The 19,227-nt window shown below is 44.3% G+C and overlaps 1 protein-coding gene across 2 annotated transcripts in view; it reads left to right on the top strand.

Annotated features, from left to right (window-relative positions):
- Nucleotides 1-19,227, top strand: part of MCC (MCC regulator of WNT signaling pathway) — a 429,487-nt gene that overhangs the window by 156,019 nt on the left and 254,241 nt on the right. Inside the window, exon 1 of one of the 2 annotated variants that reach the window (XM_043588916.1) lies at nt 97-472. The exons of the other annotated variant lie outside the window; for it this stretch is intronic. Coding sequence (XP_043444851.1) covers nt 416-472 — 57 coding nt within the window. The 5' untranslated portion in view covers nt 97-415. Of the gene's footprint in view, nt 1-96; nt 473-19,227 lie in introns of those variants that run through there. 2 annotated transcript variants of the gene reach the window in all.

Genomic DNA, 19,227 nt, shown 5'->3' with positions numbered 1-19,227 from the left:
AAGCCCTCCGGGGTGCCGGATCCTACTGGGAGGTGCCCTCCAGCCTGGTAATGGGGGGCGGCGAGGCCCCGTAGGAGCGGCTCGGCGGCTCGGAGGGTGGCAGTTCCCCGGGACCCAGCGGTGGGAGCGCGCGGGCGGGTCCCCGCGCCGGCTCGGCCGCTGCAGCAGCTGCGAGCGCGCCACACCGCCGAGCCTCCGCAGCAATGGCTCGTCCGTGAAACGCCAGCCGGCTCTGTGCCTTCCAGGAGAGCTTGCATCCTTCCTTGGGGCTTCCCCACTGTCTTGGGTGAAAATGGCTGTCTAGACTAAAATGTGCCAGAAGGGACCAAGCGGTGGCTATCGAGCCTGGTAAGCCCAACTCAGAAGCTCCGAGACCTGGAGAAGGAGGAGGAGCTCGGCTCTGAAAAGTGCAGTCATGAATTCTGGAGTTGCCATGAAATATGGAAACGACTCCTCGGCGGAACTGAGTGAGGTAAGGAACAGCTGAGGTCGCGAGCTCTGGCTTCTCAAGCATTTGGTTTCCGACAAACGGCCGGTCCCTCCCGATCGCCCCCAGCCCTACACCCCTGCGCCCTACCCACCTCGTGCTCCCAGGAGGGAGGCAGCGCAATTAAAGATTAATAGATTTTTTGGATCTTGTTTTAACTTGTAGTGCTACTCAGGAAATGACCTGAACTGGCTTGATATTTCAGTCTGAAATCAGTGGCTCAAAAAAGAAACAAGCTCTCACCGCGCCGCCAAGACCTTCTGCTCTCCGCGGATATGGGTCCTCCGTCCCTTCCTACCCCGATTCCTCCAGTTTAGGCTCAACATTCCTTTTCTTAGCAGTCGGGGATCCCAAGCTGAGCCGAAGCCGTTGGTAACTAATTTGGTGGGGCTGCGGAGCTCGTTGGATTGTTAAATCTACCACTTGGCTCCCACGTGTAATGCGTTTGGTTAAGTTCGGGCAAGGTGGTCTCTCGTCGGCGGAGATGAATGACCCACGCTGGGGAGGGGAGTGGGGAGGAAGCACATCAAAGCCGCTTAGAACTTTATTTCCTGCCCTGGACTGGACTCCTGAGTCTTTGAGGCAAGCGCATTTGCAATTCCTGGCTCTCACTGTAACATACCCACTTGAGTGTTTGAGACTGTCTTTGAAATAAAAGCTACATCAAACGGTATGCAAATATGTCAGCGGTGAGATGCTCAAAGCCACCTTTTTTTTTTGATGACTTTAGGGATGCCTCGGGCACAACCCCTCTTCCTCCCCCCATGCCCCTGAGCGCCCCCCCCCCCCGCTTTGAATACCTGAAAAGTATTCTTTTGAGTGGATGCTCAAAAGAGAGGAGAGGAGGATTCTGTGTGACCGATGTCTGCAGCAGGAGTTTTGGTGGCTGTAGGTTTTCCTCCTAACATCATCACTGAGCTATTTATGGGGCAAAAGTAGAATAAATAGTCTGTGCTTCTTGAGTATGGCTGAAGAGAGGAAAGGGGAAGAAAAGGAGACCAGTGTAAAGACAGCCGGAAGGCAGACAGAGGTGATATCAGATTACCGAGGATGAAGGAAAAATGAAAGGATGCAGCCCTGGCTGTGGGGAGAGGGCTGGAAATGGGGAAGGGGGGGGCATAGACCGGGGAAACCTGAGTGGGTCTGCAGCTGGTATCCAGCAGTGAATGCCCTGGGCCCTTGCCTGGTGCTCTGTGTGCTCCGTGTGTTGTCCCTGCTAGGGTTTAGAGTAGCATTTGGAGGTGTTGGTGAATGAGGTAGAGGCATTTCCTAATCCTGGTGGATTCTCTTGTGGTTTACAAGGTGAGGAGATGCTAAGAGGGGGAGGACGTAATTTGAAAACAAGAGGTTAAGGAAAGAGGCAGGAAGACCTAAGTGATTTTTGCCAATTTTACAGGCAGAGAGAAGTTCACATCAAAAATAGAACCTAGGGCCCTGCTAGGACCAAGGACCCAGGAGAAACCCTATTTAAGGAGAAACCTGTGACTTACCTTGTAAGGTCACTTAAAAATCAAAAACTTAAAGGTGTTTGTCCTGCAGAAAGTCTTTTCCTGGTCTTTCACATTATTTCTTTGTGGCAGCATTAATTCTCCTTACCTGAAGTGTGTTGTTGTTACCTTTTGTTTTCAGAATGAATTCCAGGTTTAGGATGAAGGTGGCTAGGATACTGGTTAGAGAGAGAGAGGAGGTCCTAATGGACTTTCCTGGTGTTGGGGTGATCAGGGGAGGGCATTAGTTGAACCCAGAGTTAGGGGGGTTCCTTGCCTACTTGTATCCACTCCGATATACTCCTTAGAAAACTTGTGGCCAAAGGGAAGGGTGGAGGGTGCTTCGTGGCCCCCGCGTTAGTTAGAGCGGTAATACTTGAGCATTATGGAACACCGTTTTGTCCCTGAGGAAATAAGCTTCTGCCCAATCATATCCTTGAGCAGACACTGAGAAAAGGGAGAGAAAATCTGCTGATCATATCTTAACTTCTCTGGGGTCTTCTTTCTAGGTTCAATGATTTAGTTTGCCCCTCTGTCTCCCCTTGTCCCAGTTTCCCTGCAGATCTGGTAGTTGCCATAGACAGTAAGGGTAGTTATTTTTTAGTTTTTGGACATGTTTTCAATTAGGGTATGTGTAAGAGAATTTGTAAGGCAAGGGGGTATGTGCGGGTCATACTTGTGGACCCTAAATGTCAGGTCAGTTTATCACGGGCAATAGTTGGAGGATTGACTTTTTTTTTTTTGTAATATGAAATTTATTGTCAAATTGGTTTCCATACAACCCCCAGTACTCATCCCAACAGGTGCCCTCCTCAATGCTCATCACCCCCCCACCCCCCCGACCTTTTTTATAATACCTCTATTTCTGAATACAATTCATTTGTATTTCTCACAACTAGGTCTCTGGTGTAAAGGAGCGTTTGTTTCTTCTTTTCACGTAATTTTTCTGTTAAATGCTAGCTTTGCTTTAACGTCTTGGGCGGCAAAGTTGCCAGCCCCTGTTGATGGTTGGTTCCTCCTCCTCACCTGGAAGCAGAGCTAATAAAATCCCCTCAGGGACCCCTTTAGTACCACGTCTTTATTGCCCAGGAGCCTCTAGGCTGTCTGGAGGTCACTGTGGGGTCAGATTCAGCCTGTTGTTCACCAGGCATTTCAGGGGCAGGAAAAACCCTGAAAGAGCCCAGGATGCTGGGGGTCAGAAACAAGAGGCCTCTCTCGGCGTGGACTTGTGAGCTGACCCCTCGTACAGGGGCCCTGTGGGCCCAGGAATCGCTGACCCTTTGGCAGTAATATTGGCGTGGACTCTATCACATCTTCAACAAGGGGAGTGACTTGCATCAGTTTTCCAGCTATAATCTGCTGGTCCCTTCTGTGAGAGCAGCAAGCTTTGGTCAGCTGCTGAGGTGCTGACCTCTGCCTACAATTACTCCAGGAATGCTCGGATACTTGAGAGGCAGGAGGGATTTGGGTGTGAGGGCTACTTGACCTAGAGCTGGGTGTTGGGCGTGAGGTGTTTTGCATGTGTAAGAACTTTTAAGGTCGAAAAACAGGAAATTCATGAATGTGTTCCTTTTGTGTCTTTAGCTGGAACAATAGCTGTTTAAGATCCTGTGAGATGATTCTAGGAGATAGTGAAATTACCCCTACCTGTGGGCATTCAAAACATTTGTGTTTATCCATGACCACAGATGGCTTATATCAAGTCTGAACACTTTAACTAGAGCAAACTAATCCTTAGCATTAACCACAGTAATGCAAAAGGAAAATCTGAGCGGCAGGAATTGGCTGTTCTCTTTTCTTGGCTCTTAGCTGACCCTATCAAAGAATCAAAGGATGTTTTTCTTTTTCTAATGTGAGGTTAAAAGGAAGGACTTCAACACCAGCCAAATCAAGAGTCCTTAGAAAATCAAGTACACGGTCAGCAGCACTGGATTAAATTCTCCCAAATCTCGTCAAGGGAAGGCTCTTAATTCTTCCTCCTCACCATGGTTTTTTGGTTTGCACTCAGTTATGTTTGTCTTGATGAAACTTGTGGGACCTGTATATAGTTTGACATTGCTGCATTACCACGGTTGCGTTTCCTAGTTCTTAGAATAGTTCAGATTTGGGGAGAAGGAGGTCTCAAGGCACAGTATTTGCAAGGTATGATTTGAATTCACTAAATCTTTACAGGAGAGCTGTCTACTGGATCTGCTTGTCTGGTAGAAAGCTGCTTATTTATGCAGCAAAATAAAAATTTATCTTTAAGGGTTCTTTCCTGGTGATCATTAAAACCCCTGGGGAATAAAAAAAAATACTCAAGAATTTGTCTGAAGCAATCAACTTACATATTTTTTGCCTTTTAAACATTAAACAATGTTTACCTTAGTTGCCCCTGGAAATCCTACTTCCCTTACTCTTTCCTTATCCCTTTATTCATAGCTGCTTTCATGACATGATTCCACTCCAGAACATAGTCTATAGAGGCAACTCTTCGTGTGCTTTCACCATTTACTTGTTGGGTAGCTATGGAAACTCCACATCTTCGTTGATACTCTAATTAAGAAGTGGATTTGTATAGGAGAAAGTTGTTCTCTACATGGATAATCCTGTATGACTGTCTCTCAGGGGCCATCTAACAGATAGATGTAGGCTTCGTCATCCAGTTATGAAATATCAGAGTTGGAGGGGCCAGTGAGATCACCTAGTATTCCCATACCCCTTTATACTCCTTTGTCTTTATAGAATCAACTTCGCTGTAACGAGTCGTTTAATGTCTCTCCCAGCCATAGACCATCAGCACCAGAAGAACAGTGTGAAGACCTGTTATAGAGTCTGGAACATAGTAGGTGTTCTGCACACATTTGAATGAATGAACACCTTGCCTCTCCCTTTCCATTTTTTTTTTTAATTTAAACTTAAAAAAAAATTATATCCAAATTAGTTAGCATATAGTGCAACAATGATTTCAGGAGCAGATTCCTTAATGCCCCTTATCCATTTAGCCCATCCCCCCCTCCCACAACCCCTCAAGTAACCCTGTTTGTTCTCCATATTTAAGAGTCTCTTCTGTTTTCTCCCCCTCCCTGTTTTTATATTATTTTTGTTTCCCTTCCCTTATATTCATCTGTCTTGTCTCTTAAAGTCCTCATGAATGGAGTCCTATGATATTTGTCCTTCTCTGACTAATTTTGCTTAGCATAATACCCTCCAGTTCCATCCACTTAGTTGCAAATAGTTGTTTTTGTTTTGTTTTGTTTTAATTTATTTTTGGGAGCAAGAGCTTGTGAGAGCGTGAGTGGGGTAGGGGCAGAGAGAGAGGCTGACAGGATCCAAAGTGGGCTCTGCATTGACAGCAGAGAGCCCTATGCGGGGCTCGAACTTTCAAACCATTAGATTGTGACCTGAGCCAATGTTGGTCACTTAACTGACTGAGCCACTCAGGGGCCCCTCCCTTTCCCTTTTTATACATATGGAATTTGAGGAACTGCTTTAAGTGCTTGGTCTGAGGCTTGTGTCTGTGTGTGTGTGTGACTATATATGGCTGTGTAACAAACTGCCCCCAAATTAAGAGACTTTAAAAAAATCTTATTTGTGCATGATTTTGCAATTTTGGGAACAGCTCATGGAGGGAAGGCTTGTGTCTGACTGGACCCAGACGATCCACTTCCAAGATGGCTTAATCACATGGCTGGCAAACTGGTGCTGGCTGTGGATGGGAGATCACCCCTATTCTCTTCCTCTCTTCCATGTGGGTGTACCCCTATACTGTTTGAGTTTCCTGTCAACATGGCAGCTGGGTTCCAAGAGGAGAGGTGGAGGCTGGCAGTTCTTTTTTTTTTTAATTTTTTTAGTGTTTATTTATTTTTGAGAGACACAGAGACAGAATGCAAGTCAGTTAGGGGCAGAGAGAGAGGGAGACACAGAATCCGAAGCAGGCTCCAGGCTCTGAGCTGTCAGCACAGAGCCCGACGCAGGGCTCAAACTCAAGAGCTGTGAGATCATGACCTGAGTGAAGTCGGACAGATGCTCAACCAACTGAGCCACCCAGGCACCCCTGGCAGTTCTTTTATTTTATTTTATTTTATTTTTTTTAATGTTATTTTTTATGTTTTTAAATTTACATACAAATTAGCATATAGTGCAACAATGATTTCAGGAGTAGATTCCTTAATGCCCCTTACCCATTTAGCCCATCCCCCCTCCCACAACCCCTCCAGCAACCCTGTTTGTTCTCCATATTTATGAGTCTCTTCTGTTTTGTCCCCCTCCCTGTTTTTATATTATTTTTGTTTCCCTTCCCTTATGTTCATCTGTCTTGTCTCTTAAAGTCCTCATATGAGTGAAGTCATATGATTTTTTTCTTTCTCTGACTAATTTCACTTAGCATAATGCCCTCAGTTCCATCCACATAGTTGCAAATGGCAAGATTTCATTCTTTTTGATGGCCGAGTCATACTCCATTGTGTGTGTGTGTGTGTGTATATACACATATATATTCATATACATATATATATATACACCATATTTTCTTTATCCATTCATCCATCAATGGACATTTGGGCTCTTTCCATACTTTGGCTATTGATAGTGCTGCTATATCATGGGGGTGCATGTGTCCCTTCGAAACAGCACACCTGTATCCCGTGGATAAATGCCTAGTAGTGCAATTGCTGGGTCGTAGGGTAGTTCTATTTTTAGTTTTTTGAGGAACTTCCATACTGTTTTCCAGAGTAGCTGCACCAGCTTGCATTCCCAGGCAGTTCTTTTAAAATGTAGGATTGAAACTGGCACAGAGTCATTTCTGTGCATCTGTTGGTCAAAAACAGCTATATGCTTAGCCCAGATTGAAAGCTGTGAAGAAATAGACTTTACCTCTCCAAGGCGTATATAACAAAGAATTTGCAACTTTTTTTTTTTTTTTTTTTTTTTGCAACCATTTTTAATCTACTCCAGAGGCCTCAAAAACACAAAGCCTTGTCTAAAACCCTCTTCTCTTAATTCTCAGTGCCTGGTAATAGTTTTTGTTTGGTCTCTTAGCTGTTAATTCAGTGGTTTTCCAGGGTATTGACCTGCTTCATTATCAAAACCCTGTGAGAGACATTCTGTTAGGCCCATTCTACAGGTGTGGAGATTGAGGCATAAAGAGGTGAAAACACTTACTGAGGTTTTACAGACTATTAGTGGTGGAATCAGGTTTCCAGCCCTAGTAGTCTTTCTCCCAGGTCCATCATTTGTACATGGTTTCCTTTCATCAGTTTCTCTTCGTGCTCTCAGCTTGTGATCACATGTTTCCAGGAGGGAGCATTCTGTATAATAGGCCTTTTTAACTTGATGTGTATTGTAATCTCCGTGCAATACACAGATAAATATTTTTGATAAAAATGAAATGAATATGATTAAAGGGATATGGTCACTGCCATCACCTTCAACTGGCTGAGGAATTCTATGCATTGATTTTCCCAGAGCCCTAAAAGCAGATTTGTCAATAAAGAATGGGGTGATCCTCATCCAGGAGGGCCTTCCTTTCTGTCCTTGTTTACTGCTAGGGAGACGGGCACGGCGACCTCTGTCCCCCACTAAGAGGTCCCACTGGCTGTGTACTCAGAGGCGCCTGAGGGATTAGTCCTACCTACCATATTTGAGGTGCCAGAATAAGGCTTCCTTTGTCACAGAATGGGTGTGCTCCCACCCTGCAGGTGGGGCTCTAGGCTCCTACTACAGTTTGCTAAATCACTGTGGCACTGCAGAGGGCAGAGGTTGGCAGAGAAAGCCAGGAAACACAGTGAAGTTGGTGGCCAGGGCCACGTGGCAAGGCAGCTGCTGGTGGTCAGGTCCTGAGGAAGCATGTGCTGAATGTGGCAGTGAGGCTATGACTCAGTCCCAGCTGGCCAGGGGAAATAGATTAAATAAATGTGGCTGGAACCAGGGGGTCGCCAAAGTAACAAGAAAAAGGAGACATGGGATAGGAGGGTAGGAGGTTAGTCAAAGACCAGGCAGGTGATTGGGGCTGAGGTGGCCATAGACGTGAAGGCCCAGAGAGAACATTGATTCCAAGGGTGTGCTTTGTCCAACTGGGTAGTTGTAAAATGAATCCCAAGACTTCTCCGTATTAAGGAAGTACTTACAGGATGTGTGGCTACCGGATTTGAGGCACCAGAGCTTTGAGTGGGTGGGGGCACCCATGCAGGATAGGGAAAGGGGTGGCAATACTCAGGAGGTAAACTCCAGGGTGCTTTAGTAGCTGCCCGAAGCTCCTTTACCCCAGCACAAGCCATGTGGAACACTTCCTCCAAAATGAGACTGGAACGGAAGATAAAAGCTGCATTTATGGCAACATTAAGAAGATGCTGCTGAACAAAGACTTCAGATTCAGGTTTTGATCTAAGGAATCAAATTTCAGAAAACCAAGATTACATTTTAAGTAATTTCTCGATTCTGGGAAAGAGGTTTGTATTGGTGAGATTGTGGAATCAGATAATCCAAAAAACTCTGAAAACTGACAGTACTGAGGATGTGGACTTGTGCATCAGGGAGGGCATGTCAGGGCAGAGATAGATTATATGCAGTTATTTTCTCCATCCCTTCACTTGCTTCCCCCACCCCCAACTACACCCAGATTCCTAACATTGGTATCTTTCACTTTTGAAAGAAATAAGGAGAGAATAACCTGGATTACACAGATAAACAGAAGTTCAATTTATAGAGTAAATATTTACTGGGACCATACAGCTGTTCTCTTTCTAGCAAATGTCCTTTTCTCTCGCTGAACAGAAATAGCCAAAATTAGTTCCTGGGGGAAGGAGGACACCTTTTGAAAGGTTTGTGTTACCATAAGGAGTGATTGAGGTTGCAGAGTACTTTATATGTGCAAATCTTTTCAGATATTTCTTAAACTCAGCAAAGAAGTTAAACCAAATCAAATCTAGGAGAAACAAAAATCCCAAATTAGCAGCTGTTGATTCCACTTGCTATATAAGAAGCTGTAGGTTAGGGTTTGTTAACTTTGTAAACAAGCAATAAAAACCTGTTGGGCTGGGAACATTGTGTGCTAAAAGCTACTTGAAGCTTTGGTGGGTGGGATATTTTGAGGCAGATCCCTTGTCCTGAGGTTTGATCAGTGCTTGGAACAACCCATGATGGGGCATATGGGACCAGAGATGGAAATGCATCTTAAGCCAAAGGCTGTAGTGTTTGATTACCTGAGAACAGAAAGTTTCATGAAACCTCTGTGTGTATGCATGCACGTCAGTTAACGATTCCAGCTGGATTTGTGAAAAATATTGAAGCAGTTGTCAAGGGAAGAATGCCAACATGGGAAGAGATTGCCTGGAAGTTAGAAAAAGCAGTGGAGTCCTCTGGTTGGTTGCATGGTAAGAGTGGGAGTAATTGCTTGTCCCTGTTTCCTATGGGCTGTGTGGACTTGTGCACAGAATATGTGGCACACTCACTTTGGGCGGTTTCTGGCCTCCCACGTTGGTTGTTCCTGCCCTCACCTATGTTCACAACACTTATTATAATTATCCACAGCTTTCATGTGAGACCAGGAGATCTTTGAAGGCAGGGACAGAGGAAAACCCCTCACTATTGCCAGCACTTAGTGTGTGACATGGTAGAGCATCCACATCAACAAATTTTGAAGCTACTTGTTTGGACCAAACTGCAACGTGGCATTAGAGTGTGACAGATGTGTTGGATTGACCACTTCTATAATTGGTTGAAGGGCACATTTGGGGGAATTTAGTTTGGTCATTATTATTATTTAAAAAAAATTTTTTTTAACATTTATTCTTTTTTTTAAATTTTTTTATTAAAAATTTTTTTTTAACATTTATTTTTGAGAACGAGAGAGACAGAGCATGAACGGGGGAGGGTCAGAGAGAGGGAGACACAGAATCTGAAACAGGCTGCAGGCTCTGAGCTGTCAGTACAGAGCCCGACGTGGGGCTCGAACTCACGGACCGCGAGATCATGACCTGAGCTGAAGTCAGACGCTTAACCAACTGAGCCACCCAGGCGCCCCAACATTTATTCATTTTTTGAGAGAGAGAGCATGAGTGGGGGAGGCGCAGAGAGAGAGGGAGACACGGAATCTGAAGCAGGCTCCAGGCTGTGAACTGACAGCACAAAGCCTGACACGGGGCTTGAACCCACGGACTGAGATCATGACCTGAGCCGAAGTCGGTCGCTTAACTGAGCCACCCAGGCGCCCCGTTTAGTTTGGTCATTATTACCATAACTTACCCTCTATTCCCCATTGGTTTATTCAGTCAGCAAATACAGTGGGTCTTCTACATGCTAAGTGCTGTTCTTAGGTGTGGGGGTACAGAAACAAAACTGCTATAGTCCTTGTTCTGATGGATCCTACATTCTAGAGGGAGACAGACCATACATGTGACAGGTGTATGTCCACTGATGGTATGTGCTGGAAAGAGAAAATTCACAGGGAATGAAGGAGGGAGGATGCCATTGTAGTGATCAGGGAAGACCTGTCTGTGGGAATCTTTGAACTGATGAGACCTGAATGAAATGAGGGATAGAGCCACGCAAAGATGGGAGATGATCATTTTAAGTGGGGGAAGAACAAAGGCAGAGGTCAGATACACATCGTGTGTTTAAACAAGGGGTTGAAGCAAGGGGACAGTGGAAAGAGAAGATGTCTGAGAAAAATGGTTCTGCCAAGATTACCTATAGCCTCCTAGGCTATGGAAAAGAATTTGGATTTCTCTGGAGAGTTTTGATATGCCTGAACTGATATATAAACGTGTGTGCATGTGGATATACACACACATACATATATGTATTTACATAATTTATTTACATAATAATTAGAATAATTTATTTACATGATTTATTTATTTGTGGGGCAGGGTGGAGGAAATTTTGGGAAGAGGAGGTGTTAGCAAAAAAAGGCCAGGAAGATTGTGTCCCAAAAGCCAATTTAAAGAAGTTATTTTCAGAAGAGAGTGAAGTTCACAAATGCCCCATCCCTCCCTTTTGTTTCATTCACTACCTTAAAGCCTGGGCATATTCCCAAATTTTCAAATTGTGTGATTTTAAAATTATTTTTGGACATTTTCAGAATATTTGAGATCATTTTCCTCTTGAATGATTTAAAGAACTGAGTGGCATGGTCACAAATGATTTGAAAACTGCCTTCCCTTGATGGATGGTTCAGTGTTGATGGATGATGATGATGTAGAATATAGTTGGGTTCTGAATTAGGAAAACTGGGCTCTCCTTTCCACTATCACTTGGACCAATTTCCTTCCACTGTTTAGAATCATTGACTTTATTTTTTATGAAATTCAGTATCAGTTCTGAGGAGCCTGGAATGCTGACACTTTTTTTTCCTGTTGAAAAGTTGTTTGTGGGGGCAACTGGGTGGTTCCCTTGGTTGAGTGTCTGACTCTTGATTTTGGCTCAGGTCACAATTCCTGGGTCAGGCCCTGCATTGGGCTCCATGCTAAGCATGGAGTCTGCTTAAGATTTTATCTCTCTCTTTCTCTTTTTCTGCCCTTCTCTGCCCCTCTCCTACTCACATGCACACTCACTTGCACACTCTCTCTCTCCCTCTCTCTCTCTCTCTCTCAAATTAAAAATGTGGAGCACCTGGGTGGCCCAGTTGGTTGAGTGTCCAACTTTGGCTCAGGCCATGATCTCATGGTTTGTGTTTGAGCCTGCATCTGGCCTGCTGCTGTCAGCACAGAGCCCACTTTGGATCCTCTGTTCTGCTCTCTGACCCTGTCTTGCTTGTGCTTTCTCTCAAAAGTAAATAAACATTAAAAAAAAAAAAAAAGTTATTTGGTAGTCAGATTATACCAGAAAGTTGTCTGGTAAGCATGGAATTGGACAAAGGAGATTCTTCAATTGGGTGGTACCATTTAGCCATTTTTGATTGGAGATTTATCTTATTCAAGCCATTTGCATGACTGATGAGGAAACTGAGGGCTGAATAAGGCAGGCTAGGGGCAGAGGAGGAAGTGTGGAACCCAGATTTTTTTTTTAAACTCCTAGGGATAATACTTCCTCTTGTGCCTCAACTTACTTTGTTTCTGTATCACAGGATTTGCTGTAAAGTATGTGTCTTCTGTTGTTCTGTCATTATCTTAAAAAGAGGAAGCATAATTCTTTAGCAAATCTTGTTTTATACATTACTACTAATCGTACTATTAAAATAATTAGAATTTAGTTTTTGCTCTGATCTTTGGGTATATTTTAGTAGTCTCCTCTCAGTGGGTTCTTACTGGCTGAGATTATTGGGGCCTAAAAATCTTAAAAATCCAGAGGGGCAGTTGTGTTCTGTTTTGGCGAAATGAGAGATGTGCTTAGTGTTGGGCTGGTTTGCCAGCGGCTCTCTGTTGATGTTTGCATGACTTGGTCAATATTATCCTTTTCTAAAAATTGTGGTAAACTATACATACCATAAAATCTCCTATTGTAACCATTTTTATTATTTTTTTCATGTTTGTTTTGAGAGAGAGAGCGTACGCACACAAGTGGGGGAGGGGCAGAGAGAGAGGGAGAGAGAGAACCACAAGCGGGCTCTGTGGTGTCAGTGCAGAGCCTGATGCAGGGTTTGATCTCACAAACAGTGAGATCGTGATCTGAGCCAAAATCAAGAGTTGGTGCAACCGACCGAGCCACCCAGGCGCCCTCAACCATTTTTAGATACACAGAGCTGTGGCATTAGTACATTCACACTGCGGTGCACCCATCCTCATTTTGCATCTCTGGTACTTTTTCATCTCCCCCAGCTGAAACTCCGTTCCTGTTAAACACTAACTCCCCATTTCTACCTTACCGCCCTCTTGGCAACCACTCTTTGACTCTCTGTGAATCTGGCCAATCTAGATCCTTCATGTAAGTATAATCATAAAACTTGTCCTTTTGGGACTGGTTTATTTCCCTTAGCATAAGGTCTTAAGTACATCAGTACTGTGCTAAAGATTCATCAGTACAGTAGCATGTCAGTTTTCTTCCTATGTAAGGGTGTGTACTGTATGTTCATATCCTATTTTGTCTATCCATTCATCCATCCATCAGTGGACACTTGGGTTGCCTGCGCCTTTTGGCTGTTGTGAATAACACTGCAATGAACACAGGTGTGCAAATATCTGACTCCCTGCTTTTACTTTTTTTGGGTATACACCCAGAAGTGGAATTGCTACACCATATGGTAATTTTGTGTTTAAAATTTTGAGCAATCACCTTCACATTTTCCATAGTGGCTGCTGTACTTTCCATCATCCCCACCAGCAGTGCCCAAAGGTTCCAGTTTCCCCACATTCTTGCCAGCACTTGTTCTTTTGGTTTTGCTTTGCTTTTTATATAATAGCCTTCCTAATGGCTGTGAGGTGGTATCTCATCTATTTGCATTTTCATAATGATTCCTGAATGTTGAAGATATTCTCACGTGCTTATTGGCCATAGCATCTTTGGAAAAATGTCTGTTCAAGACCTTGTCCTTGCCCCCCCCCCCCTTTTCTTTAAATTAAGTAGGCTTCATGCCCAGTGTGGAGCCCAGCTCGGTACTTGAACTCAGGACCCCAAGATCAAGACCTAAGCTGAGATCAAGAGTCCCTTGCTAACTGATTGAGCCATCCAGGTGCCCCCTTTGCCTGTTTTCAAATTGAGCTGGGTTTTTGTTTGTTTGTTTGTTGTTGTTGCTCTGTAAGAGTTCTTCCTATAATTGGGATATTCATTCCTTATCCCTTTCTCCTTTGGGCAGATCTTGTGTTCTCCATGGTTGGGGCTTTGCAGGTGCTTATGCCTTGCTTAGTTCCAGATGGATAGACAGTGAGTGTGAAGCCAGGCAGGAGAATGGAGGTTTCCCCACGGAAAACAAACAGGCTCCGCCCAAGCCAGGAGGCTCCTTCCTCCTCGGTGTCCAGGAAGAAGGTGCTTCCGGACACATTGTGGGGCCAGCACGCACTTCATAGGTTGGCGACCAGCAGCTTTGCCTGTGGACTGGCTTGACGCTCTCTAGCAGTGTTAGGTAGGCACCAGAGCTACGAGTTTTTTGTTTTTTTTAGGTTTTATTTATTTTTAAGAGAGAGGGAGAGAGAGAAAGTGGGGGGAGGGGCAGAGAGAGAGGGAGACACAGAATGTGAAGCAGGCTCCAGGCTCTGAGCTGTCAGCACAGAGCCTGACTTGGGACTTGAATTCACAGACCGCAAGATAATGACCTGAGCTGAAGCCAGAAGCCAGATGCTTAGCTGACTGAGAGTTACAAGTTTTATGTCCCTGGCATTTGAAGAGTTACTTTGCTCCACAACATGCTGTGATTTCACAGTATTTAAAGAGTTTTAGGAAAGGCTTTTAGAAAGAGGGGCCTGTGGAGAGTAGCCAAGAAGTCTGAGACTGGCCTGTTAGATTAGATAACTGTTACTTTATTTCTTGGTGCTGTGAATATAATCCTGGTTAAACCAAAATCTAATTTACTTTCATGCTTGATTGAGAGCACTTTTGATGAAGTGTTTGGATGAGAGTAAGCATCATATAGGAGCGCTAGTGCTGCGGGAATGAGTGAGTCCAGGGGCTGCTGGCCCAGACTGATTATTAATAGAGCGTTAGTAGTCAGTAGGGGGAAAATAGGTGAGCTGGACCCCCAGGACAGGAGGAGTTTTTACTTGCAGCTGAGAATGGGTAGGTTTTAACTTGAATGTCGGGTCCCCTCTTTTCAGGATGCCTTGATGTACGTGTGGGGCAGAAAGCCACACACCTTCTGGTATGACTGATAATGACTTCCAAGACTGTGTTTTCATTTGGGGCTTCTGAGTTGCTTACGAAAATGCTGTCTGGACACACATGTGATTACTGCCGATGAAAGTGTGTGATGCTTAGAAAGAAAGCTGCCTTCAGACCCTTTAATTCCTCAAGTGTGAAAGATGGGGCATATCTCTTATTTGGCATTAAAATGTCCCCAGCTAATACAGGGGTTAGAGGAATATGTCGAATGATGAGGAAAGGCTGTTTGTTTTTGTTTTTGTTGTTTTGTTGTGTTGTGTTTTCTTTGGCCACCTTCTGTACTAACTTCTTTCCTGGGTCAAGTTACTTGATCAGTCACCTCAGTTGGTGTGTGTGCAAAACTGTGTGGTGTGAAGTGCGATCTGAAATCCTAGCTCTGCCATGTCCTGGCTAGGTGATCTGGGAAAAGTTGCTTTTTCTGGGCTACACATTCCCTATTATACAGTGGTGATGATAAGAGTATCCACCTTCGACAGATACTTGAAGGCCAATGAAATAGTCTATGCAGTGCTTATCAAAATGGTAAATACTGGGGCGCCTGGGTGGCTCAGTCGGTTATGGGGCCAACTTCGGCTCAGGTCATGATCTCGCGGTCCGTGAGTTTGAGTCTCGCGTTGGGCTCTGTGCTGACAGCTCAGAGCCTGGAGCCTGTTTCGGATTCTGTGTCTCCTTCTCTCTGACCCTCCCCTGTTCATGCTCTGTCTCTCCCTGTCTCAAAAATAAATAAACGTTAAAAAAAAAAAAAATGGTAAATACTATTTGTTAGCTCTTGCCCTAATGCTAACAACACAACAATTGTGTTGTTACTTGCTACTACAGTGCTTACTTGATACAGTGAAGGTGCCAAGTAGAACAGAAACATTTATAAACAAAACATTAGCGGTTGTTATTTGTGAGCACTGAAATAATGTAGAAGTAGTTCTTAAGTGTAGACAAATAAGTCATGAAGACCATATCCAGGAATCCTGAGAGTCTTCTAGCCTGCTGGTAGTTTTGTCTCTGGACCTTAATGCCAAAAGCTACCTGGGGAAACTGTTCTTCCAAATATTGGCAAATCTTAGAAAAGAAAGGTGGCTAATTTCTTTTTTTTGGATTCATAGAGCGAGAATGTTAATGAGCTAACAAATGGCAACACTAATTGCTTTTTCAATGTTACTCTTTTGGCTTCTCATCTCTGTTAATTTTGTTTTTATTTTGTCTGGGCTGTAGTGTCCTCAGCCCTTCGTATGCCCAGGAACTGACCTTAGGACAACCACAATGGTTAATGGTGGGGGAGGGAAGGCCTCCCCCCCCCCCCCCCCCAGCCTAGAATGAGGACGCATTGCAGAGAAATGGACTGTGATGGTGTATTGTGTAACTGCTTATTTCATGAAGATAAGGCTTTGTCAGTGACACATACTTTGTGAATTCCCTTACAAGTTTTGATCTATTAACTGTGGGAAGATAGCAGCGGCACCCTGGGAGATTTGCTTGGGTTAGCCATGGCGCTGGAGGGGCACGTCTGCTGGAGGTGAGAGAGGAACTGCGGTCCATGGGTTTGGGAGAGTGGGAGTGTGCCCCACAGCAGTGAAGGCCACTCTGGTACTGCTTATGGCTGGCTGACTTTTCATTTGAAAGACTTTTTTTTTTTTTTTCCTTAAGTCTCTTCATTGCAGTTTTGTCTAAAGGTCAGAAAGGAACGGGGCGCCTGGGTGGCGCAGTCGGTTAAGCGTCCGACTTCAGCCAGGTCACGATCTCGCGGTCTGCGAGTTCAAGCCCCGCATCAGGCTCTGGGCTGATGGCTCAGAGCCTGGAGTCTGTTTCCGATTCTGTGTCTCCCTCTCTCTCTGCCCCTCCCCCGTTCATGCTCTGTCTCTCTCTGTCCCAAAAATAAATAAACTTTGAAAAAAAAAAAATTAAAAAAAAAAAAAAAGGTCAGAAAGGAGGAAGTAAGTGGTAGAATATTCTGTCTCATCTTTTGAAGTTGTAAGGTTTGGTCCTTTGCTGATGAGTATATACCTGAGGGCAGTAGGAAGGAGATGGCCGGGGGCTGTAGACCTAAATAAGCCTGAGGTTGTGAGTCTCGCTTTTTGGTTGTCAAGTTTTAGATTCCCTGAACTTTGACCTCTGTAGACACCCATTCCCACCGCTGAAACTAGTCTCTAGCCAAGCTGTTGCCTCACAGGTCTGTGTCTAATGATGGGAATGTCCAACTGGGAAAGCTGGAGCACAGGTTGTGTGTAATACAAAACTTCCTCTTCCTCCCGCTTGCCCTCGAAAACAGGATCGCACACCAGTCCCTCTTCCTGCAATGCTTTTCCTTCCTTGGGGACCGCAGCTCATCCTAGACCCTACCACATGTCACCTTCTTCAGGAGGCCTTTCTCAACCTGCAGTCAGTGCTTGCCAAGTACCCCCTGCAGTCTGGCAGCATTACTTGTTCACTGACGCCCCCCAGTGCTCCACCATACGGTGTATTCACGTATTTCTCAGAAGCTTAGCTGGCGGAGGTGGCCTGTGGCCAGAGAAATGCTTTCTTCTCAGAGCACATTCTTGCAGCGTGGCAGACAGGATACATAACAATTAATAATCATGAAAAGGAATTAAAAGAACCCCCCCCAAAAAACGAACAAAAAAACTACAGAAAGGACAACTACTTATGTACCAGCTAGTGGTGTAAGCCCCACCCTCCACCCTCAGGTTCTCTGTCCCTGAAGATGGATCCTGGCTATACCCGCCTGCCTTCTCATCCTGAAGGCAAACCCTGGTCTTGGCTTCAGGGGCGCACCCAGTACAGCTGGGGTTGGAGAGATGTGCTTCCATCTGTACTCACAGGAGTACCTGAGCCTGGCTTGGTGTTCTGTCTTAGGAAGAGAGATCGGAGTGGAGGCTGGCTGGAGGTAGGTTCTGGTCCTGGGATGGTAGGAGTAGCTCCAGGAGCTGGAATTGGAGTGTGCTCTATTGTATTAGAAATAAATGTGAAGGACAGCAATACTAAGATTTTGTTGAAATACTTGAAGCAATTACTTCTGTTTCATCTTGCAAGTTTTTTTTCCCTATGCATATCAAAGTCTAAATCTATATTTTTTTAAAGTTATTTATTTATTATTTTTTAACATGAAATTTATTGTCAAATTTGTTTCCATACAACACCCAGTGCTCATCCCAACAGGTGCCCTCCTCAATACCCATCACCCACCCTCCCACCCCCCATCAACTCTCAGATTGTTCTCAGTTAAAAGTTACTTATTTTGAGAGCGAGAATGAATGAACGAACAGGGGAAGGGGGCAGAGAGAGTGGGGACAGAAGATCCAAAGCAGGCTCTGCATTGACAGCAGAGAGTCCGATGTGGGGCTCAAACTCATGAACCGTGAGATGATGACCTAAGCCAAAGTCAGACACTTAACCGACTGAATCACCCAGGTGCCCCCTAAATTATGCTTTCTAAAACGCATCACTTTGAGTACAAGAAAGCTCTTATATTCAAAAGCATCCCATTAGAAATTTCTGTTGTTCATTGATACTATGATTGACCTAAAGTGAAAATGTAGAACTCACAAGAATGGCTAATCTGATACCTCTAACCTCATCAGGATTTTTTCCCCCCTGCAAATTAGAAATGAATATGTGGTATTTAAGGTTGAGGATGTGGAGGGTAATTCTATATATTATTGTGCCCTACATGCAAAAAGACATCCTTTCTTAAAAAGGTAGGGAAGTCCCTGCAGTTAAGCTTCTGTATTCATTTGCAAGTGACAGAAATATGTTAATTGCTTTTCTTGGATGAATGATTCGTAATCTGGTGGGAAGGATAAAGATTTCAATTCATTTCACTAATTTTAAAAATATCAGTATTCGTAGGTTACTATATGGAGCTAATAAGGCATTCCAGTGAGGTCTGAGTTACCGGGGTGGATTACCTCCAGAATGTGGCATTGCAGTATTCCTCAGTGGTTGAATGAAGTTTTCATCAAAGCAGAGGGCAGATGATACTCTGGGTGACTGAGTGCCCTGAACCACTGGAGCTGATGTGGGTTGGATGGGAAGATGGGCATGTATTATGCCTTGAAATAATGAGGCCGATGCGGTATCTTCTAAACACAACTTAGCACAGCAGGTGGAATTGGGAAGTTAGTGTGATCAGTTACAGAGAGAGTTCTGAGGTTTAGGATAAGAAATTTACCTTTTCATGCTCTTCTGACTGTCAAAGAGTGATGAGCTCTTCCCTTTATATTCCCACCGTTAATTTACCAAGTAAATTGCGGAAAAATTCTAAAATGATTTTTTTTCCCTAGCAATCTTTATAGAAATCTCCCAACATGGGGCTCAACCTCATGACCCTAAGGTCAAGAGTTGCATGCTCTGTTGACGGAGCCAGCCAGGTACCCCTGAATTGCTCTTTAAAAATACTCTGACATATTAATAATTAATAGGAAGAGGCCAGCTTAAGAAAAAAGACATTAGGTTATATATTTGCAGAAAGCGTAAAGCAGACTAGATCGTGGTAAAATTGAAGGAAGTTACATACAGTATTGAGGAGTAGCA

This window comes from Prionailurus bengalensis, chromosome A1 (assembly GCF_016509475.1).
Source record: "Prionailurus bengalensis isolate Pbe53 chromosome A1, Fcat_Pben_1.1_paternal_pri, whole genome shotgun sequence".
Classification (NCBI taxonomy): Eukaryota; Metazoa; Chordata; class Mammalia; order Carnivora; family Felidae; genus Prionailurus; species Prionailurus bengalensis.
This window is presented reverse-complemented; position numbering and strand designations above follow the sequence as displayed.